This window comes from Podarcis pityusensis, assembly GCF_964106645.2.
Source record: "Podarcis pityusensis genome assembly, chromosome: 6".
Lineage (NCBI taxonomy): Eukaryota > Metazoa > Chordata > Lepidosauria > Squamata > Lacertidae > Podarcis > Podarcis pityusensis.
The window spans coordinates 17831567-17855580 of NC_138030.1; the positions used below are offsets into that span (position 1 = coordinate 17831567).

Consider the following 24014-nt stretch of genomic DNA (forward strand, 5'->3'; position numbering starts at 1 on the left):
TCCACAAGGTCCACCAAGCCTTTGGAGCATCTTTTGGGGGTGCATGGGGGAGGAGGAAAAGGAGCAGCCCCTTTACACAAGTGGTCATTTTTTCATTCTGCGTTGGGTCTCACCTGTATTATAGCAACCTGAAATGATAACATTATTTCCTATCATTGAGTAGTCACTTTTCTTTCAAGGATCAGACTGCATGAATAGGTATTACACTGAAATCTGAAAAAAGTCCCATGGAGTTCAGTGTGGCGTACTTCCAGGAAAATGGGTATAGGATTGCAGCCTTAATGACATTTTTTCCCTGAAACAGTGCAGCTCCACCTTACAGTGGAGTCTATGCTTCTTAGTGCTGCTGATCCAACTTGCCACAGGTGCATTTGTGACCCAGTCCTACCAACTGGTACCCTAACCAATCTTGCCTTCCAAACAATGGGGATGGGGAAGAGTGCCCATCTAGGAACATTGGAAGCTGCCTTGTACCATGTCAGACCTTTGGTCCACCTAGCTCTGTATGGTCTACGCTGACTGGCAGCGGCCCTCCAGGATTTCAGGCAGGAGTCTCTCCCAACCCTATTGAGATGCTGGGGATTGAACTTGGGACATCTGCTTACAAGGCAGAAATACTGAGCTATCACCCTTCCCCAAAAGAGGTGTGTGTGTTCATAAAGGAGGACTTTTATGACTTGGGCCCTAAGACCTTGAGCCTGAAATATAGCACCTCATTTGTGATTCAAATACAGACCACCAAACTCAGACAAGCAAGAACATGTAAGGAGATATTCTTTACTGTAGCCCCATTATCCTTTCCATAAACAATTAAATTAAAACTTGAACTTCCTCCAAGCCAATGTCTGGATCTGATATTTGGTGTGGCTTTCTGTGATTTCATTATTATTTCTCCACTTACCTTAGAATGGAACATGATATTACAACGTTCAATGGCCTGCTTGAATGTATAGCTTGAATGTATGCTTGTAGCAGAAGTTGAGGACATCCTATGCCGATCTTCATTGGATCCCAGCTTGTGGCTCAGTCAGTAGAGCATGAGACTCCTAATCTCAGAGTTGTGGGTTTGAGCCCCACATTGGGCAAAGGATTCTTGCATTTCAGGGTGTTGGATCAGGGTCTCTTCCTACAATTCTATGATTCTATGACACAGCCAGTGGGAGATCTGGATTTATCACTGTAACAAGTGCAGTTCAACATAGCTTTGACTGTATCTTTTGAGTACGTAGTGACATCGATAGGATAAGTGAACTTTTACTGTTTTCTTTTGTATGGAAACAGGAGGTAGCACAGCTGAATGTGCTTTACAGTAATTTAAAATACAATAAGTAGTATTGGGATTTCAATCTAAGACTGTTAAAGGTGCATTGTGGCTTTTGAACACGCTTCTTTAGTGAGTGTAGTGAAGGGTGCCTTTTGAATGAGTGAAGGCAATGAACATGGCTAAGAATACTCTAAAATCATGTACTCTTACAGTGCCAAAACCGTGACTGAGAATATCTTTTCCAGTGCAATAAAAGCAACTGTAGCTGCTAATTTACATTTGTGATGGGCCAAGAGAAATTAGCACATTTAATTTTTTTTTTCTCAGAAGCCTGTGAAGCTTGTGTGTGTAAATTCCTTTTATGTTTGTTGTAAGAAAAAGTAAAAACAAAAACAAAACAAAACACAACTGTGACTTTTTTAAAAGCAAAAGCAAAACCAAGGTTAAAGTCTGAAACGCACTTATTAGGGAGCCTGAAACTTCGTACTGGGTAAATCTGCGCAGGATTCTGTTGCAAATCCATTCTACCTTGCTAGCTTTATACAGTACAACTGAGATATTTTTAATGTGTTGTAGTGAATTTTAGTTGAACTGTAAATGTGTGTGTGTGTGTGTGCATCTTTAATAGCACAGTGCTTGCGTAATGTACCAGGTATGGTGGTTTGTTTTTTATTTACTATGGGTTCTCATTTTGTATATGTTATGAACCACCCTGTAATCTTCAGGTGAAGGGTGATGTACTAATCAATCAATCAATCAATCAATCAATCAATCAAATAGGTAAGAGACTGAGCTATGAGCTGAAAAGTCCCCTGTTCAAATCTCACCTCAACCACAAATCCATTGCCCTCCAGGACTAAGTCAGGCTTTAATCTTAGGAGCATTTACTTAGGAGTAAACCCTACTGACCTCAATGGGACTTACTTCTGAGAAAACATGCTTAGGGTTGGAATTACTGAGTCAAGCACACTAAGCCCTTAGAATAAGTGCAAAGCAAAGAGTAGTTGATGGGTAGGTCTGTTATTTGAACACGCAGGAGTTTTAAAGCACAAATCGGTCATTTCTCCCAGATGCACACAATGCATTTGTTCATGGTGATCCACACCTTTGCACTGCAGTGTCCTTGCAAACATCCAACATACAGCACTTCAATCACACCCACACCTGTGGTATTGGGGCTTGGGTTCAAATCCCTGCTTTAGTCACAATAAGCTCTATGAGTGACCAGCTTAACCTGCATTACGGGGTTGTTCTGAGGATAAAATGGAGTGGGGACCATATGTGTCACCCCCCAAGTTTCTTGGAGGAAGGAATTAACAGTTACACACCATTCTAATATTGCAATGATTGTGTGCAACTTCTTGCCCACACCTGATGTTGAGAAGAATATGCCGTTGTAGAGAGTAGGAAGAGCCCTCCAGAGACAGTTTTACTTGTACTGAATGCCTGGATACCGTGATTATTATTAATTTTGTATATTTTCAAGATGGAAATAATTAGTGTAAGGGAGATCACAATGAAACATATAATCTGGAGGACATTTCTTGTCTTTCAAAAGACACCATTATGAGTCTGTAAGTAATCCTTTGTACATCAGTGATCTTTAATGTACTAAGATTAAAGCATGTTTACAAAGAGATGGAAATTAAAAGAAGAAGAAGAAGCTTCAGTCCACATGTCTAAGTGTGCCTGGCAGTTCTGGAAGTTGACTGTTTCCTAACTGATGTTAGTTGCATCTGAACTGAAGCTGCTTACTTGCAGTTTTGGGATGTTCGCCAGAAACGTAACCATAGCAGAGGGTCATGAGCTCAGGCCTTTTCTTCTTCCTCTGAAAGTTCTCATACTGCATCCAAATGATATTTTCCAACTTGGATGGAGTGGAATCATTTAAGCCTCTTTGAATGCAACTTAAGGTTGGTTCACATGTGTGTGTTTGTCTGTTGAAGCCTGCAACAGCAGCAAATGACTTGCATGTGTGAATGGGTCTCTGCATATCAGACACTACAAACAGAACGGTCATGTTGTCTGAAGTCACCTTGAATTCACTGCTTCTCGGTAGAGTCAGTTCTCACATTCAGCAGCTGGCCAGGAACTTGAGACATCCAGTGATATATGCAGGGATGGGGAAAGTCCTAAGAAAAGACAATTTAGCCTGCAACTCCCACCTTGTCTTGAGGCCAGGGAATAAACGTATTAAATTGCATCCCATTTGGTTGGACCAGTGTTTCCCAAACTTGGGTCTCCAGCTGTTTTCAGAGTACAATTCCCATCATCCATGACCACTGGCCTTGCTCACTAGGGATTATGGGAGTTGTCCAAAAACGGCTGGAGTCCCAAGTTTGGGAAACACTGGGTTAGAGTGCAAAGTTGGTTGTGTGAGAGAAATTCCTTGTCCCTCACCCTTCCCATTTCATCCCTTTGTAGCCCCCTCAGAAGACTGTCCTGAGGGTTGGGAGACTCCCAAAAAGGACTGGACAACCAAAATGGTCAAAGGCCTGGAAACAATGCCTTATGAGGAACGGCTAAGGGAGCTGGGCATGTTTAGCCTGGAGAAGAGGAGGTTAAGGGGTGATATGATAGCCATGTTCAAATATATAAAAGGATGTCACATAGAGGAGGGAGAAAGGTTGTTTTCTGCTGCTCCAGAGAAGCGGACACGGAGCAATGGATCCAAACTACAAGAAAGAAGATTCCACCTAAACATTAGGAAGAACTGCCTGACAGTAAGAGCTGTTCGACAGTGGAATTTGCTGCCAAGGAGTGTGGTGGAGTCTCCTCCTTTGGAGGTCTTTAAGCAGAGGCTTGACAACCATATGTCAGGAGTGCTCTGATGGTGTTTCCTGCTTGGCAGGGGATTGAATGGCCCTTGTGGTCTCTTCCAACTCTATGATTCTATGATTCTATGACTGTGATAAGGAGTTGGGGGTGGGTGGGTAGAATTGGGCAGAGGCAGATTGTAGCCTTATCCCTCCCCCACTACTGCACTCCACATTCCAGGTCTTTCCTTAGAGCCCTCCAATCCTTTCAAAAGTCTTTTGGGAGGGCACAGGAATCTGCATTGGAAGGAATTGGTGGGGAATCCCATTTGCACGTATGCTTTAGTGAATACTGCATGGGATGCAGGTGGCGCTGTGGGTTAAACCACAGAGCCTAGGACTTGCCGATCAGAAGGTCGGCGGTTTGAATCCCCGCAATGGGGTGAGCTCCCATTGCTCGGTCCCTGCTCCTGCCAACCTAGCAGTTTGAAAGCACGTCAAAGTGCAAGTAGATAAATAGGTACCGGTGGGAAGGTAAACGGCGTTTCCATGTGCTGCTCTGGTTCGCCAGAAGCGGCTTAGTCATGCTGGCCACATGACCCGGAAGCTGTACGCCGGCTCCCTCGCCCAGTAAAGCAAGATGAGCACCGCAACCCCAGAGTCAGTCATGACTGGACCTAATGGTCAGGGGTCCCTTAATCTTTTACAAGCTCCTGTACAGATATTCTCATGTGATTATGACAGGCATAGGATATCCCAAGACACACACCCAAGCTGCAGTGCCATAAAGTAGTTAAGGGAGCACTTATCTCCTACCTGCGCTTTCTATGGGAGGATTTCTTTGTATGTTCAGGATCATTCAGGACTACTACATGCTGGGAACAAGCAGCAGGCTATAAATCGCATCCTGTTTGTGAGCACGCAAAGGCATCTGGCGGACTACTGTTGGGAAGATCAGCCTTCCCCAACCTGATATCTTCCAGATGTTTTGTATTACAGCTCCCATCATCCTTTTCTGTTGGCTGTGCTCTCTAGGGCTGATGGGAATGGTTGTCCAACAATGTTCAGAGGTGCCATATTGGAGAAGGGTGGACTAGATGAACCTATGACATAGTCCAGTAGGACAATCCTTATGTTCCTATGACCTTTACTTTGAGGAAAGTTCACACCTCTGGTCCAGAATGCTTAGGCCAGTGAGTCGTAAGAACAGGGGATATTTTAAGATGGGGCTGTAGTTTCTCCAAGCCTAGTTCTCACTTGGCAGTGGACTGTACCATTTCAGGTGAAGGCTGTCATAACTGAATGGTCCTCTATAGCAATAAATAAATAATTCCACATAAGGTAACCAGCGTGTCAGGGAGAAAACTAATGCATCTTCTCAACATCTAGTTCTGTGCAGGGTATTTTGTATAAAGGAACAGCCAGCAACGCAAGCCCTCACTTGCCGCCTGAAGTGGTAGGGCCCAGCCATCGTGTGGCCCAAGTGATAAGGTTTCCTTTGATACGTTTATCTCCACTGATAATTTTTGTTCCTCTCATAAGAAACTATTCTCCACAACAGCTGATCAGTTCTAGCCATCTCATGCAACCAACTGTCCACGACGTTTTATTAGTGCTGGCCATCTCATGCAGCCAACTGTGGCAACATGATAAGAGATGGAATAGCATGATAGCAAAAAGCATTGAGCTGGAAGTCTGCACACCAAACCTCACAGCTGCCACAAACTCAATTAGGCAGGTCTCCAAGCCTGACCCCCTCACCTCCATATGCAACATGTGGAATAATGCTGGTCTGCCTTGCAGTGCTGTTGTAAGGATTACCTTGAAACTGTAAATGAGGGATGTTGAATACTGTATTTTTTGCTCTGTAAGACTCACTTTTTCCCTCCTAAAAAGTAAGGGCAAATGTGTGTGCGTCTTATGGAGCGAATGCAGGCTGCGCAGCTATCCTAGAAGCTAGAACAGCAAGAGGGATCACTGCTTTCACTGTGCAGTGATCCCTCTTGCTGTTCTGGCTTCTGAGATTCAGAATATTTTTTTTCTTGTTTTCCTCCTCCAAAAACTAGGTGCGTCTTGTGATCTGGTGCGTCTTATAGAGCGAAAAATACGGTACTTGAAATGGATGATGATACCTGCAGCTTCTTTCCTTATTAGTCTTAAAATATTCCTGTTAGAGTTTCTGTAGTCTGGTGCTTATGATTACACTTCCCAGGATGCCTGGGGTGGGGAAAGCAGAGTGGGGAAAGAAGGATAGAGAAGTTGGTAGGGTCCGCAGAAATGTAATAATGATATATATTAAGTTTGGCAATCCAGCCTAGTGTTTTGACCTTGATGTGACAAAGCTACTGAAATCAATTCATAATCTAGATCTCTTAAGAAATATCACATCCTTAATTCAAACTTAGACCTTTCCCTCAGTAATCAGACTCGCCCAACAGTTTGTGCAATCCCACCCCCTCTTTGTTCTTTAGAGTCTCAGGGTAGGGGGCTATTCTTGCTTGTAAATTGTAATTCTTCAGAATGGGCATGTGATAATTGTTATCTGATCTTAATCACTAGCCCATAGAATGGATGCAGGTGACATCTTGTAGCAAACAACCTTGTCAGAATAAACGACAAGGCAGAATGATGCCTGCTGGGCACTTTCTGTCTTCCCATGGTTTGTTGTTTGTGCTAGGATGTGAAGATCAGGACAGATTGTTCAAAAGGCAAAATCAGGAGCTGGGCGGCAGAAGGCTGGGTTTGCTAGATGTTAATTTCAAGTAGCATTTTGAAGATGTGGACACCTAGCTAGTTCTAGCTGAGATCTAGCTTGTGATTGGTAGCAGTGGTTATTGCAGGGAAGTGTCGCTTTCTGCTGAAATTGCATTTTGTGGGGGGTTTTTAAAAAGAAAATTACAGATAAGAGTAAGCATTTGTTCAATCAAACAAGAGCATCTTAGACTTCTTGGTTTATGTCCTTGGTTTTCTTCATGCTCCTCCCTCCAGATAGACAAAACGTGTGACATGAGGTTCTACTTTAAAGTAATAAATGCACTGGAAATGCTAAGGCCTAAACAGAATGTTTTATTCAACAAAATTAAGGGCAGTGGGGTAATAAATATGCTGCAGGCACTTGTGGGTAAAGTGAGAATACTATTTTCACACATTTCTCAAAATGCTGCTTTCTCCCATCCCCACCTCCTAACGTCAATTTGGCTAATTGATTGCAAGTTAAACTATTAATTTTTAGAAAAGCAGAGCACACTTAAGTAGGCACTCTAATTTTAGAGTCTAAAATGAAGAGTGCTGGATTGTTTTAACTGTAGTATAATGCCAACAGCTACTGCATGTCTTCTTTTAGTTGCCTTTGTTCTCAAGAGTGCTATCTTTAGTTTGTGATTACAGCTAGATTATGGATTACAGAGATCCCATCATGGGAGTGGTTGTGTCTCCAATTTCGTACTAAATTGTTTCATGCTAATTGGCAGAGGTGCTCTTAGCAGAATCTGCAGTTGCCATGTTACACGGAGGAATAGCCTTCTAGAAAACCACCTTCTGCCTTGAATTAGGTTGGGCTGCTGGCTGGTTATGTAGTGCTTTCCAGAATTGCATTTAAAAATATAACAGCAGTAGCTCCCACAGAGCCAAGTCAGGTTGGCATGGCCAACAGCTGAGTGTTTGCTAATTACGTGCCCAGTCTTGGTGGCAATGAAGTATGGACTGGCTAATTAAATTGAAACCACATCAGGGGATTTAATCTTAAGGACAGGAACTGCTGTGTTCTAATCAGCCTCCTTTTCTTCCCACTCCACAGCAGAGTAACAAAGCTGAGCTTGTACCATCATAGCTGTTCCCATGGCTGCAGACTATGATGTCACAAACAGATGCATTATGGCCATAACAACTTGTACAACGATTCCATAATTTATTCTACACTTGTGGGATTTGGAGAGGTGATGTACCTCCAATACACATCTAAGAGCAGCAGCAAGAAGGCCAGCTGACGCCCTTCCTCCAAGTCAGAACTGGATCTGGGTAGATGAGTTTTGCCAGGGAGTTTATTGTATCACTGCCAACACCATATTCTACATTCAGCATGTCAAAAGGAGGCATTCATGGCTGGTCTGCAATCAACTGGAGAAGCCACTTCATGCAAAATTTCATTTGGGTTATAACCATTACTGTAGCAATTTGAACAATTTCCTTCTGGGTAGTGTAAAATAAAAATTGGATGTGATGTTTCACCCTAAGAGGTGCTCCATCCCCAGGCTGTTTTAAATGTCGCAGTTACTTTTCCTGTACAAAAGTATTCACTCCTGTTTATGAAAATGAATAAAAGCTGTGTGCAGATAGTCAAACAGTAGGTGGCCCTTGATGGGAGTGGCTGATAGATGCTAAAGCATGAATGGCTAAGCCATGGCCCTCCGGATTTTGTTGGACTCCTTGTCTCATCAGCCCCAACCAGCGTGGCCAATGGCTGGGGATGCTGGAATCTGTAGTCCAATGATAAATAAGGACTGAAGTAAATCTGCCAAACAAACAAACAACAAAACCCTCCAGTGTGAACAGAATCATGATTTGCATTAAATACATTTGTTTGAAGTTAGTCAGTGCAAAATGAATTGGTTTCTACCCCTTCGTTTGGCCTACCCAAATTTGTGTTCCCTAGAATTCAAAGGGAGTATTAAAAATGCTTTTTTAGAACTTTATTGTAGTCTTTCTCAGTATTATCCTTGTCCACATGAAGGAGAATTTTCCTGTCAAATTGAGGAAGGCAATAAGATTTTTAACTTAGATGAGATCTGAACACTTCCAAGAATGCACTTTTATATTGTCAGTGTCTGCCTAGATAAAACTTTCACCTCTTATCTATTGGAATAAAATAAAGCTGTGTCCGAGATTAAATATGGAACTGTGTAATACTTGTTCTCATTAATTCTCTCCAGCCTTGGGGGTGGGGTGGAAGGGCTAGAATGTATCTGCCAAGATTGTGTTGAGTTGAACATTTCCGAGTCTGTAAAATATTTGAAGCAAAATATGAGACTAGGGAAAAAGAGGCATATTTTGTCAATTCCAAAAGGGGTCCTCCACACACCTCACAAAATAAATCCGAGGAGGAGGATTCCCTCTGTCCCCCATTTCTTGTTGGAAACATTTACAACATATGATCTTTAGAAGGTAAAACCATGGATTTTGCAGATTTTCAATTTGAAAGCCTACCACCCCCATTTTAAAGAATAAACATAACTGCAAACATGACTGCATGCATGAAACATACCTGTGATGGATAGACAGGAAATTAGCTGCCATGTCCCATAGTTCAAGGGAATAGAGTAATGGGGTACAGGTCTGTGTTCCAGGGTGGGAAACCAGCTGTTTTTGGAATCCCTATTCCCACCAGTCCAACAGTGAGTTGCAGTCCAGAAACTTCTGGAGGGTTCAGTTCTACCACCTGTTTTGAATGTCAGAATTCAGGTTTGGATAACAATCAGTGATCCTAAAAGTACTGGTGCATACAAGTAGATACACACATCCTTCTGTCACTGAGTTTTTACAGGCAGGCTATAAAATAACCTGCTTCTGTTTCAGCTAGACTGCAGTTTTCAGCATTGTTTTGTGTTTGTTATTTTTAAAAAGTTCTGCATATTTAAAAGCTAGCAAGTTCTTGGAAATATCGGAAAACACAATTTTAAAATCTTCAGCTCAATTCAGCTAGGCAGACTGAGGGCCCAAGGCTTCTATGCATTTCATATTTGATTCATAATACAAAACAAAATGAGTTATATGCCCATGTCCTAGATAAGGCAACACCGGAAGGCATTTTTAAAACTTACGTTGGCACCAAAATGTGCTAACACAAATATATACCAGTTATAAAGCAGGGGTGTTCTGGATCTGGCCACTATATGGGAATGCTACAGGTTTAAGAGAGTCTGGGCTAGTAGGGCCTCATTCTGAGAATTATCCAAGTGGTACCGGGAGTCAGGTGTGTGGGCTTAGTTGCCCTGGTTTGACTCTGCTGGTGCCTTACAGGATGTGGGTGGTCTCAGGATGGTGGTGCTGCTGTTTCCATTCTGAGAATGACCAACTTTGAAGCAGCTGATTGCAGCCTTCCATGTGCGATCGATATAAATATGCAATATCTTTACAACCTTTTCCTAACACACTGTTGCTAATGCCTTCTTGTTAACCCGTGATTGCTCAGCTTCTGCCGTGGTATGTCTAGTCTTAAAAGCCACCCTTCTTTTTCCAGAAGAACCGACTCCTTCACATAAAATCATCAGCCCACCCTCTGGAGTTACTTACCCTCATGATGATGTCTCGGATTATGGCCTCAAGCCATACACCCCCTTCGCTTTGTCTAGCCTTTCGGCAGATCACATGGGCAGATACGGACAGCCAGATAGCCTAGGGTCAAAATGCTACTTGGACCCGGGCAAGGCTGCCGGTCCCCCTACTTTGAGCCCTAGGATTGAGATAACACCATCTTATGAACTGATTCACTCGGGGGGTCCCTTCTGCAGCAGAGACACAGATCTATTGGTAGAGCATCAGTCCAACTCAGCTACTGCTAGCCCAAGGTTTACCCTGCCTGTCCCTGGCTTTGAGAGCTACCGAGAACCGCTGTGCCTGAGCCCTCCTAGCAGCGGCTCCTCTGCAAGCTTCATTTCAGAGACAAATTTCTCTCCTTATACCTCACCATGCGTTTCACCAAATAATGGCCCTAGTGATGACCTTTGTCCACAGTTTCAAAACACCCATGCTCATTATTCCCCTAGAACCTCGCCAATAATGTCCCCACAAGCAACCATCGTGGAAGATACCTGCTTGGGGCCACGTTCAACATCTCCACGTCCCAACTCAAGGTCGTCATCGCCAGGAGCAAAGCGGAAGTACCCTTGCCCCGAGCTCTACGGGAGTCAGCAACCTTGCACTTCTCCACGGCAATCGAGGACCCCCTCTCCGCAAGCCTCTCCCCAGGTCCCCTTGAGAGAAGACGGCTCTTCGATCACTTACACCCAGTTATCCACCTCTTCTAGCCTCATGGATGCAATGAGCAACCTCACTACCGATCCCTCTTGCGGAGTCCCGACAAAAATATGGAGAACCAGCCCGGAACCTTCGCCGATGTCTTCCCACAAAGCCAGCATGCCGTGTCACGTTCTTCAGCCTATTGAATACATTGGACCTTGCGAGCAGGATGATCGGAGGAACCCACCACCTGAGTCTATCTTATTAGTGCCGCCATCTTGGCCAAAGCAGCTGATGCCTGCAATACCTATCTGCAGGTAAGCTTGCATGTCTTGTGGTCACTCTTTCTAACAGGTCTGATAGAATTTGTTCCTGATAGCCCAAACCTCCATTATGCACATGTGTGGGATGGCCTGCCTTTGCCTACTTTCTAAACAATAACTACCACCGTGATACGCAAGGAAAATTTTTAAATAAAAGGCTCTTGCAATACAGGACCTCTTGTTTGGGTTGCCAGCCAGTTATTATGTTATGGATGCATCCAGAAAAATGCATTCTGATATGTAGCCCGTCATTGGGAGATGTCATGTCCACCAAACATGGGATGCTATCAAGCTAAATCACTCCGGGAGTAGACCCATTGAAATCATTGGTCCATATAGCTCCATACAGACTGAAATCTCCAAATCAGGAGACATGCCTAGTTTCATTTGTGGATGCTGAAGATTGAACCAGGGATCTTCTGTATGCAAAGCAGATTCCCAGGCTTTTCCCAAGTAGGAATACAGTAGTACCTCTGGTTGCAAACAGGATCCGTTCCGGAGGCCTGGTTGCAACATGAAAAGAGTGCAACCTGAAGTACCGTATCTGCGCAGGTGCGCAGTGCGATTTGGTGCTTGTGTGCATGCGCGAAGTGCAATTTAGCGCTTCTGCGCATGTGCAAGTGGCAAAACCCGGAAGTAACTCTTTCCGGTACTTCCGGGTTGCCACGGGATGCAACTTGAAAGAACATAACATGAAGCAAACGTAACATTAGGTGTGACTGTACTTGATGCACCAATCATCTAACTTGGTATAAGGCAGTCTCATATCTCTCTAAACTGACAATAAGTGTACATTGCTGCTCTTGTTTGTCTTTGTGCACGTACCAGCCCACCTCCAAACAGTAGAAATAATTTGCTAGAGGTAAATTTTTACCAGGGACCTGTTTCAAAGGGTGGAGATATTAGCAAACATATGATTTTAATGAGATACTGAGAATGTGGGGATAGAGCACTTAGGCAGACATAAGAGAGGAGTTTGTAACTCTTTCTGTACCCACTAATTCTCCCTTTCAAGTGTTTCCCCCAGCTAGCATTCACTGAGCTGGACTTAATTGTTTTCAGAGGAAAAAAATCGTTTACGCATGTCCAGCGGAAGCATTTGCAAGGAACAAGGCTAAAGCATCTCTGCTTGCCCACTAATTTCTCCATTCAGTGTTGTCTCTTCCCCCTCCCTGCATTCATGCAGTCAAACATAAGAGAGGCCTTGCTGGATCAGATCAAAAGCCTATTTACTTCATCCAGCATCCTGTTTTCCACAGCAGCCAACCAGATGCCCCCAGGAACCCGTAACACAGGGCATGAAGTCAACAGTCCTTTTCCTACTGCCTCAAAATCTGGAGGCTCCATAAAGTAATTGTGATCCATAGTCATTGACAGACCCTGTGCTAATTCTCTGAGGGAAGGCGAACCCCTCCATTTATCTTAATGGAGGCTGTGCACCCTGACCTCTTTTGAAAGAAAGAGAAAAGCCAACCTGCATTCCATAATGACGTTCTCCAACTTAATGTCCCTCTTTTCTGCCCAGCATTCCTGTCCACTCCCTCCCACCACTTGAATGGCCCCTCTCCAGTCATTCTGGCTCTTACGAGCTGCGGATTGAAGTGCAGCCCAAACCCCACCACCGTGCCCACTATGAGACGGAAGGGAGCCGAGGGGCAGTCAAAGCGCCAACAGGGGGGCACCCCGTGGTCCAGGTAAGATCTTTTTCTTGGAGAAGATGAACTGCGACGGCTTCTTGATAGCTCTGCGCCTCTTGGCAACCTGCCATAGCACCACATTGTTTGGGAAAACAAGGCTAGTGCAACATATTTATAAAAGGTGTTTATGGATAGCAGACAGTAGTCTCCTACTGGTCTGGGAAGATATAGTTCTTCTATCCACTTTACAAATACTTGGAGGCCAGGCCATGGAGTCATTTTCCTGACTCTTGTTTTCATTTCATTGTTTGCATGTGTGTGTGTGTCTCTGTGTGAGAGTGTGTGTGTGTGTGTGTGTGTGTGTGTGTGTGTGTGTAGCACTTCAGTTTTTATAAACTGCTTGGAGACTGCTTTTATATTATGTGATATATATGAAATAAAGTTGTACTCTTGGCCCTTCCAGGACCCAAGGTACAGTACTTAGCTCTTCCCTATAAAACAGCCCTGGTCTAGAGATAGCTATAAGTCATTTTAAATCCCTGACTTTAAGAGAAGCCTTCACATTCAGGCATAGCTAAGGTTGTTCCATGGTTTATTTTTTTCAACAATAACAAAGTTATTGTGAGAAGAAGAAATGGGTGCTTCTCAGGGATTGAGATGCTATAACAAGGTGTGAATAAAGCATTTTAAGTTTCACAAACAACTCAGTATGATTGCCTTGAAAATAACAGGTCTTGACTGATGTTTTAAGATGGAGCTGTATCAAGATACAATGGAGGAGGCCCAACTCTGCTGCTTCAGCCTTTGCTGAACTTCACAGTGGCATAGAATCATTCTGTAGAGTTGGAATTCAGAAAGGCAGTTGGTAGTGAAGTCAACCTGCATATATATGTTGCCCTTTGTAGGGCTTGGCAGTATAAATCAAGCTGACATATGGGTGGTTTGGAGTCACTTATCTCTCCTCCTTTTGCAATATCTTCTTTACGCCAGGAGGAGACTGTTTCATTGGCCAGGGTTAGAGTGTGATAAGAGGCGAAGCACTTCACAGAGCTGGCACTTAGTTCAATGAGGCATTTGATGGCCTACTGTAAAGTTTATGTAGTTGTAAAGTGATAGGGCCATGGGTTAATTGAGTTCATGCATTCATAGAAGAAAAGTCACTGAGTTCAGAGTAAGATTTTTTTTAATTATCTTTTTTGCAAGGTGGATTGAGGTTGCAGAAGTAGAGACGGGGTGTCATGGGGATAGTGAAGGATCAGGTGAACTCTCTTGAGTTTCATTGCAAGTGTACAAATCCAGGCTGCTTTTAATGGGAGAATTCCAGCTTGGCTAGTCCAAGTTTATGGAGGAATTAAATTAGGACCCCTTAGTACTAAATATGACATGTGTTGCTATGACAGGGATCTAAAGAAGAGGCATGAACATGAACATGTAAGAAGAGGCATGAACAGCTGTGTGGTCAGCTGGTCAGCTGGACTCTTATAGCTGCTTCCGGATAACCTGTTTATTGAGCGTTCTTCCTGATTTCTTTGCAAGGAGGTTAGATGATGTTGTGTCAAAGCTGGAGTTATCCCACACTTTGCATTTCCCACCAATTTCCTTATTGCCAAAGAGTCTGATCTTTTGGGGAAGAAGCAGATTTGTTGCATAAAAGCTTGTTGCATATCTCAATCGGCAGAGCATGAGACTCTTAATCTCAGGGTATTGGGATTGAGCCCCACATTGGGCAAAAGACTCCTGTATTGCAGGAGGTTCCACTAGATGACCCTCCTGGTCCCTTCCAAATCTACTATTCTATGAATTGCACAATCTGAATTTGCCAGTATGTAGTTGAATCCCATCCGAAAATAGTGACAGTCTAGAATTGCCCTTGACTGTACTTTCTTGCCACAGCAGTTCCTAGTGCATTAAAAACCAATCTGTGACTTGTCTCCTTAGCATTGCAAGTTGTCGAATGGTAAAACCAACAAGCCCGGTTCTGTGTTTCTTCTGTCCTGCTCTCACATGCCTTTTTGGATCCTGGCCAACAGATGTTTTTATCCCCCAAAGTAGTCTAAGTTTCCAAGTGCAGGGAGATTTTTTTGGGGTGGGAGAGTATTTAGGTACCTCAATCTCCCATCTGCAGCACAGCACACCAAGAGCAGAAACATGCTTATTCTGGTGATAGTCTAGCATGGTTTTCAAGCTGTCCCTAATCAGATGTACTGAAAGGGGCACATTGAATCCCCATGGAAAAGGATGGCTGGATGCATCCTTTTTTATCTTTAAGGCTATATATTTGTTGCAAATGATTTAACACTGTGGTGTGGGGTATGACAGGATACTAGAAGGGTCTGTCAGAAAGTTCTTCCTGATGTTTAGTCGGAATCTCCTTTCTTGTAACTTGAATCCATTGGTTCAAGTCCTACGCTCCAGAGCAGGAGATAGCAAGCTCGCTCCATCTTCCATGTGCACAATTGGGGTCCCTGATTGCATGGGGCACTTAAGGGAAAGTTGTCAACTCATGCGCAGGCTCCCCCTTGCAGATATCCATGCTGAACATGTTCACAAGATAGCTCTACACATGTACACGATGCATGAAAAGGGCAGATGTAAAGTATACACAGGATATAGGTTATTTACCTATTAAGTCAATTTGCATGGCCACCCAAAAACGTATGTTTTCCATATGGCATAAACACATCAAAAGACTAATATACAATGCTGAAAATAACACAAAAGGTTAAAGACGGCTACACATTCTCTCTAGCTCTGCTTTGCTTCTTTGACAACTGTACTTGGACAGAGAACCTTGTGGGCATGAATGAATATAATCAAAGATTAATAAATTCCAATCCAGCGATTTCATTGTGTGCTTGTTTGTGTTTCCCTGTTCCTGACATTACTTAAGAGTTTGAGGGAGGAGGTGCCCGTTCTGTTGAATGAATCTCTGAAATATGACTCTGCTTACTTTTTTCTTTCTTTTTTTTAAAGTCGTCTTTATTTTTGTGGGAGCTGACTTTGGTCAGGGAAGGGAAGCTGCGCAGCAGTGGATCTCATATCCTCCCCAGCTCTATCTTGTGGTTTTGCCCTCTGAGGCCACTTCTTCTTCTTTGCATGCTTGGTCTCGGGAGTTTGGCACACGCCATTGAGGAGTATGTGCTCACAGGGTGCTCCTAGAACACCAGAACAATTGTCTGCCTGTTAAAGTGAGAGCCTCTGGCAGGACAAGATGCATTCAGCGAGGACATGGGCTTTTGTGTGTTTAACATCTTGTTCGAGGGCCCAGAATAGCAACAACTGGCTCTGTGTTGAGGACAAAGGCTGGTGTTGACATGTCGCTTCCCCTCCCCTCCCCCCACCCAGGTTGGCACAGTCACCCAATTTGGAGAGGATGTGGCACACAGACACATCCTTTGCCTCTCGGTAAACTCCCGTCGAGTCCTACCAGCAGTTGTTTAGACGTTTGTACAAAGGGTAGCCCCGGGCAGCAAGCTGCTATAAGCACAGAAAAGTAGAAGTGAACTATGAATGCTCAGCTGTGATAGATGCACTCGGCACATGCTCAGAGGCACCTGCTTTTGTATCAATGAATCCAGATGTGCCGGGGCTGGTCTTCATGCACTTTTAAAAGACCTGGGTCCTGAGGTTAAGGCCTGGCTCAAATTAAAGCCTAGAAAGACGCAGAGGAAAATAAAAAGCACACTTAACTTTTTCTACTGCGCCTCGAATTCTGCATCCGTAGCAAGCTGTTTATGAAAATAATCCTAGACACGGGTAGAGAGGAGAGGAGGGGGTGTTTAACTGTTTCCCCAAACCAGCCCTTTTCTGCTGCAATTGATTTAAAACTTTTATACGCCAGCCTCCCCCAGGACAGATTCGAGTGCAGTTTCTAAGCATCAGGCTGTAACAACCAGACGAAAATACAAAACATTAATAAGGCAGAACAGATCACATAACAGTACTTAAATACTACATGAAATGCGTTGGCCTGGGACCTGAAAACTAATAATGCTGGTGACAGGCAAGTCACAGGTGGGGGCCGCTGCTGAGAAGGGGCAGCAGCCAAGCTACTCTCTTTAGTTGCTGCATTAGTATTGCTTCTGATAGGAGAGAGACCCAGAAGAGGGCCTCATCAGATGATCTTAAACAGCATGGGCAGGATGATAGGGGGAAAGGCACTCTCCTGAGTCCCATACTTTGCAGGGCTTTTAAAGCATGCAACACCACATTGAATTCGGCCTGGAAGCAAACAGACAGCCAGTGAAGCTCTTTTGGGACCAGTGAAGTATAATTCGAATTGTTCTCTTCCTAGCAACAAAAATTACCCCCTTGTTCAGTGACTTTTCCATCCCTTGGGGTTCTGGATGGATATTTAGCCTTATAACCATGTTATCTAGAACTCTGCTGGATAAGAGTTGCCCCTGGAAAGTGGCAGGCTGGGGAAATTTCATTTGGGGAGTTTTGTTAAGGTGGTTGGGGTTGTTGCTGGGGATTTTTTTGTTGTTGGTATCTTTATTGTAGACCTTGCGATTTACGTGGAAGTGGTTCAGTTTGGCTGTGTATTTTCTGGTGTTTCTTTTACTGCCTCGGGCATGATTTGAACTGTGGAAAGGCAGCATACAAATAAAATTATGCGTGCATGTTAAGCACTCACACAGCTGCTCCCCTCCCCCCAGCACCATCCCTTCCAGAAGTGCTTTCCTCTAACATGAGTCACCATTGGGGATTTGTTCATATGTTCCCATGTAACATGTAAGTAGAGGACTGGAGTCACAGTGACTGCAAAACACCAGCCACTGCAGACTGCATGCTGTATGTTGCATTACCCATGCGAGCCTCAGCACTCAGTTGCAGAGTGATGTGCAGCGGTGCTTGTGTATTAAAAGAACAAGAGGAAGGAAGTGACAACAATTAGAAAAGGCTAAGCCCCCCCCCCCCCCGCTCCATGCACACACACACACACACACACACACTTCACAAAACATTTCACAGCAGACACAGCCTTGATTCTTGCTTAGAACTAGTAACACATCATGCAGCTCCTATGTAAGTCCCAGTGTTTATTACTACAGGCTTCCTTCCCTGTAACTGTATTTGTCATGTGTCTTGCTGAGCCCTGAATTAATGCAGTAGACCAGAACTTTTGGTGCAAATTAGAGGCTGGACCGTTGGTATTATGCAGAAATGTTTACTCACAGGAACGCAATGAACTCTGGACTGTGTGAAATCCACATTTCTCGGTTCTCTGTGTGTGACTAAAGACTAGTGTGGAATGTAATACCCTGATTCTTTAACCCCTCCCCCCAGTAATTGAAAAAGTAAAGTTCTAGTCCTCATGGTTCCAGGGGCCAAAAAAGGACAAAAGAGGACATGAATTCGTGAAACTTATGTATATGGTCATTTAGATGCAATTATAGAAATCCATTATTGCGATTTAGATAGAAAGATGTAGTCTTCCCCACTATGGTAAAATGTGCTGAGACAGGTGACCTGTATCACTTTGCTACCCAGATGCTAACTGCTGATGGGCGACTTCAAGGCACCTTCTGTTCTTAGGGTTCTTTATCTTAAAGTTGGACAGATCGTCAAATAAAGGACTTCTTTAGATAGGCGACTATCTTCTGACAGCCCTTCAAACGACTATAGAAGAGGACATGAACACTTAATCTGGAGAAAAGTTTCGAAATGTGTCTTGCTGCCTCTTTATGAGAAGTGTGGGGATGGGCAGAACACACAGCCTTTGTGTTCAAGGATGGCCTTTCAGTATCCTGTACAATTCCCTACTGCTGTCAGACAGCTAGTGGTACCCTAGGGCCGGACAAAACATGACCTTAAATTTGTGAATGCATTCAGAAGCATCTGCTTTTGAACTTAAAAAATTAAAGCTGCATGGGAGGAGCTGGTTTCAGGATTGAGACTGCAGCACATGGGGAGGTGGATTAACCCTTTTTGCCCAAGCTGTGATTCTACCCTTGGAAGCTGCAAACAGGTGCCAAAACCAGCTTTCCTCCTACATAAAATAGCAGCTGGGAGGGGTGCTTTTCACTGGGACAGCACTGTGTAGGATAGATTAAACCCCTCCTCCCCCCATGCAGCAGAATCCTGATCTTGTCTCCATCATTATTACTTTGACAGGTAACAAGAAAAGACATGTTAAATGCATTCTAATCTTGCGAAGTTTGGCCCTTTGTCTCCAGAACAGACAGTCCTACTCCTTCTCAAAAATCCATATTCTCTGAAAATCTGAAGCTTGATGCAGAATGCATCTTCTTTTTTTCTGCTGAGGCTGTTCTGGCTCACTATACGGCTGCATACCAGAAGGGTCATGCCATTTTCTTGGGAGAAAATGTATTATGGCCTCTTGGGTCAACAACAGGTAGAATTTGGGTTTGGATTTAGAACAGGGATGAGCAGAAGGTGGATTGGGCTATACTACGGGATCTCAGGATAATTTGCAGAAGACCATCAAGGGTTTTTCTGACCCTCAAATGTTTAACAATAGCAACAAAATTGTTTCCCACCTAAATTAGGTTGCTGAAAGACTTTCATTGTGTGATAGGACTAGGAGCTCTTCTGGTGCTGAAAACGAATTCCTAAACGTAGAATATACCCAGAGGCACCCTGTTCTTAAATTCTAAGCATATGTCTTTTGCACCTGGCTCAGGTTGGCAAAACATACCCTAGTCAAAAAACAAATAAAGTGGATTTGACTGGACTGCCCTGCTTGCCCCAGATGTAGAAGAAATTTATATCCCTGTTTTATAAAGCAGAGTGGGCCAGTCTTTCCAAAGGATACGTGAAATAAAAATGACAAAGGGCTTCGTATGTTAAAAAGAGCGCTGGTGAAAACTTAGTGCTAATACGAGCCAGTGGCAGTCTTCTGCTTCAAGCTTTACCTGTTCCTTTGACACCAGAGGGAGAAAATGTCTCAAGTGCTTTCTTATCTACTGCCGTGCAGCAGGAAAAGGGAAGAGATGGGAGGAAGAGACTTCTCACTTAGCTTTGTATTTGCTTTTAATTAACTGTAGGCAGCGGGGATTCCATGTTCCAATTTATTTATTTATTTGACACAGAGGTCAACAAACGGGTCTCTGAACTACCACTGGCTTATTGGGAAAATCTGGCCACACAGTGTGGGTGCCCCATTTGGAGCGACGTTGTATTTTAAAGACTTCCACTAGAAATATGCCCAGTTCTAAGCAGAAGTGAGCAGGTGAGCTGCCAGTCTTGAATGGAGTTGGTCAAACGCAATAGGAAATGCCCCCAAGAGTATTGCATTGAAAACTGGTATATGCACACACCAGATGAATTAAGGCGGCCATTTGCCAAGTAATAAACATACAGAACTGCAGTGTACGTGTGTTGCTTGGTAAGGTGGTTCCTTATTGATCTGTGAAGGGTTTAGTTTCTGATCAGGGACTTGCAGAGAAATGGTGAGGTTTAGTCTTCTTATCACACGGCTGGGTGCTATAAATTATTGAAATTGTCATGTACAGAACCAGACTGTTTATCCATTTAGCTTGTCAATGTCTCCCCTGAGTGGCTGTCCAACAGGCAGAGAAGGTCTTTCCCGGTCCTGCTGCCTAGAATCCTCTTAGCCAGAGACACCAAGAATTGAACTTGGGCATTCCATTCATTTCAGTGTGACGTATTACAAGAAAATATGTTATAAGACTGAAGCATTTGATGTACATACATCATCTGCCATGGTATCCTCTCCCACTCCAGCCACCCCAAACATCATATTGTTGACAGGGATTTATGAGCCACTGTCAACTTAATTTATCAACTGAAGGCCGAGTAAATCACTGGCTCCTGTGAATTCATTCATACACATTCCATTTTTCCTTCTGGAAGAGTGGTCTGTGTTGTCTAGACAGGAAGATGAGTGTGATAGTCATTGAAGATCCTGATTTATGAGAAAAAGCGTACCACTCCCTAGAAGCAAGTTCTCTGGAAGGAGGAAACAGGCCATCCCTTCCTAGCTCCTTTGCTATGATGCAGACCACTTCTGTTTTCACAAAGTGTGGTTTAAGCTGTACTTCCCATCTCAAATCCATCAGAACCTATCCTCAAATCCAACTTCCCATATTCTAGGGCTGCCATGCGTCCTACTCTGCAGAGGTCAGCCACCTGTTTTGAAGGGCTGGCAGTCCTCTATTTTAAGGTGACTTTTATTTGAGGGCTGTCTAGCCTCAAGTCTGGTTTAAAAGTAAGGAACCCTAAGAAAGGAGATCAGGAGCCCTGAAGTTGCCCATCAACAGTTAAGAGCAGACTGAACTATTACCCATCACCTGTTGTCCCCTCACTAGGGTGAGCCATATTGCATTTCTCTTTAAATTATTGTCATTGTTGTTTAGTCGGCTTAGTAGTGTTCGACTCTCCGTGACCCCATGAACCAGAGCTTGCCTTGGAAACTCTCACTTTCTTCTCAAAGCTTCTCCTTTTTTATGTCCATGGAGTTTTCTTGGCAAAATACTCGAGTGGTTTGCCAGTTCCTTCACCAGGTGGATCACATTTAGTCTAAACTCTTGGCTATGGCCTGTCCGTCCTAGGTGGCCCTGCACAGCATAGCTCATAGCTTCTCGGAGTTATTCAAGCCCCTTCGCCACGACATGAAGGGGTAAATTATTGTAACTGTTGCTAAATTTTGCAACTAGACAAATCAATTAGTGTATGGAAATGTTACGTAAATTTGTGTTACATCTTGTTCTGTTTTTTGGGCGATGCAAACCCTCTTTATAGGCGATACATAAGTGGCTATTCTGATATATGTTTCTTCATTGCAGGATATCACTTTATCTCAGTCACTATCCCAGTTCATCCATTGCTTGCTTGCGTTTTCTTTTTTTTACCCTTTTACACATGTGATAGAGAAGTTTTTGGCTTGATTTTTCTTCTCAGTTCAAAGCTACATCTGGTCAAGTTTGCATTTTTTAACTCCTTTCTATGGGGGTATAAGGACCTGTGGGTGTTTGGGAATCTGAGTCGTAATCTCAAAAAACAAAGGTATGAACAAAGTTTGTTGGCATGTGTTGTGAACTGTGTAGTTTGAGCTGCATGCCTAGCTATGCTATGTATACTGAGCTGGGATTTTTACCTAGGCTTTTTTATAAAACATAGCCATTTCTGCACATATGGTGCTAGGTGTTTGTGCAAAATAAACATTCTTATGTATGCATGCATTTATCAACATAACTATAGTTCTGAAAGTGACCTCATTTTTGCACATCCTGATGAACAAATGAGAGAATGAAGCTCATTTTAAAAAATGGTGGGAGGATAAATTTAATCATGCACACGCACACACACATTTGCATAATCAATCTTTGCAATAAAATCAACAAGAAAAGCCTCTCCTTGTTTGCTGAATGATGTTATTTATTCATCTGCCAAAGACCAATTACAGACCAATCCAAGTCTAGCTGTGTTAATATTATAACTGTTATGCAAAAGATGGGGAAAAAATACAGTAGTCCATTTCTACCAAAAGAAAGAAATAAAATCCCAAAATAGAATATGGAAAGGTACACATCATGTCTGTCTTCTCTTTCCCTTTTTTGGTAAATGTGACTCAAATGAGTTGATTTTTCTTCAGTCTAGTCTATATATATTATACTTTGGGCAGGGGGTGGGGTGGCTTATTGTGAAAACTTACCTTAGGGTTCTTTTCAGGGTTACGATTTCTAATATATATATATATATATATATATCCCACCTTTCCTTCTAGATTTTTCATTTTCTCTGAAAATGGAAACAATGGGATGTTAAAAATACTTATCAAAATGCAAAAATAAAGTTATAAAAAATAAAGGTCAATGGCTTGACGTTCAGCAGTGATCTTTATTCCTAAAGGTGTGTGTCTATATTAACACTGCCAAAGTGGTCAGGTGCAAAAACTTGACCTCTGTGCAAAAACGATAAACATTTTTGTGTGTGACTCAGAACACTTTCTTACCAATGGTGACACCACATTGAGATGCTTTGGTGTGGGGGACACAGAAGACCCTGGTGACTGGTCTTCAACTCTCAAAGACATTTTTTCTGAGGTCTGGTCTATTCATGCAGCAGAATAATGTGGGGATAGGATGGTAGAGCCGTAAGATGGCAGAACAGGCTAAACTGCCCCCCAGCCAAATATTTCATTACTTATCTGATTTTTTGTTTTCTGAAAACTTTTAATCTCCCCTCTGGGTGACTTACAAAAATAAGATGCAATATACAATTGCAATATAACAACAACCCCCCCAAAAAAGAACCCCCAAATGACAGCAATAGCCACAGATCAATAAGTGTTCTGATCTAGAACGTGCTTCCATTCTAGATTGGAGACCCATGTCAGTTTCTTCCTGAAAATTGTCCCCTTCCAGTGGTTATTTGCCCCAGAAGGCAGGCATATTTGGAGTTAACAGCACTTTTAGAAGACGGATAGTAGCTAAGGGTAGGGGCCAAAGTATTTTTAGCAGGGGGAAGGGGGAGAGGACTATGTTCCAGATCGGGGTTCTGCAACTGCGTTTTCTTGAGAACGGAAGAGGCCATTTGAAGCAAACCTGAGTGATCGATAGACACAGAAATGACATTTATGAACCAGGAGCAACAAAGAGTCTTTTGGCACCTTAAAAACAAAATCAATGTACATGGCTTTAGTCTGTTGTTTTCAGTGGGTTTGCTTTGAGTATAACTTAACTGGAAGCAAGCTTAATAGGTGCATCGTGGGACAAGCTGCGGGAGCCTGGATCCCATCTCATCAGATGCACGAACTGTTGTTAACTAATGAGTAAAAAATGATGGGTGTTCTTCCCCACCGCCACCACCGTCTGTATAAACATGTGAATAATAGGGAGCAGTTTTTGGCCTTTCTGCTTCACATAGTGCCATATATTTAGTGCTGTACGGGTGAAAGCAAGATGGATCTGAAGACTGTGTGTCTCGTGGGTTCCTCTTCATTTACCACATTGTGGGAAGGTTGCCAGCGATGCATAGATGTTGCATGTGGTCTCATGGGGGGACGGATTAATTCTTACTATGCAAGGATACCTCCTGCTGACTTTTGAAAGGGAGAACAAACAAAGAGGAACTCTTTTGACCATGGATGCTA

At 43.3% G+C, this 24014-nt stretch overlaps 1 protein-coding gene across 6 annotated transcripts in view; it reads left to right on the forward strand.

Moving 5' to 3' along the window:
* NFATC2 (nuclear factor of activated T cells 2) overlaps positions 1–24014 on the forward strand; it is a gene marked incomplete at its 3' end in the record, with an annotated part of 133689 nt that overhangs the window by 19444 nt on the left and 90231 nt on the right. For 5 of the 6 annotated variants that reach the window (XM_081011092.1, XM_081011094.1, XM_081011091.1 and 2 more), the window contains exons 2-3: positions 10256–11291; positions 12823–12991. In XM_081011092.1, the coding sequence (XP_080867218.1) occupies positions 10256–11291; positions 12823–12991 (1205 nt within the window). The remainder of the gene's footprint in view (positions 1–10255; positions 11292–12822; positions 12992–24014) is intronic. The other variant, XM_081011093.1, reaches the window with a different exon arrangement.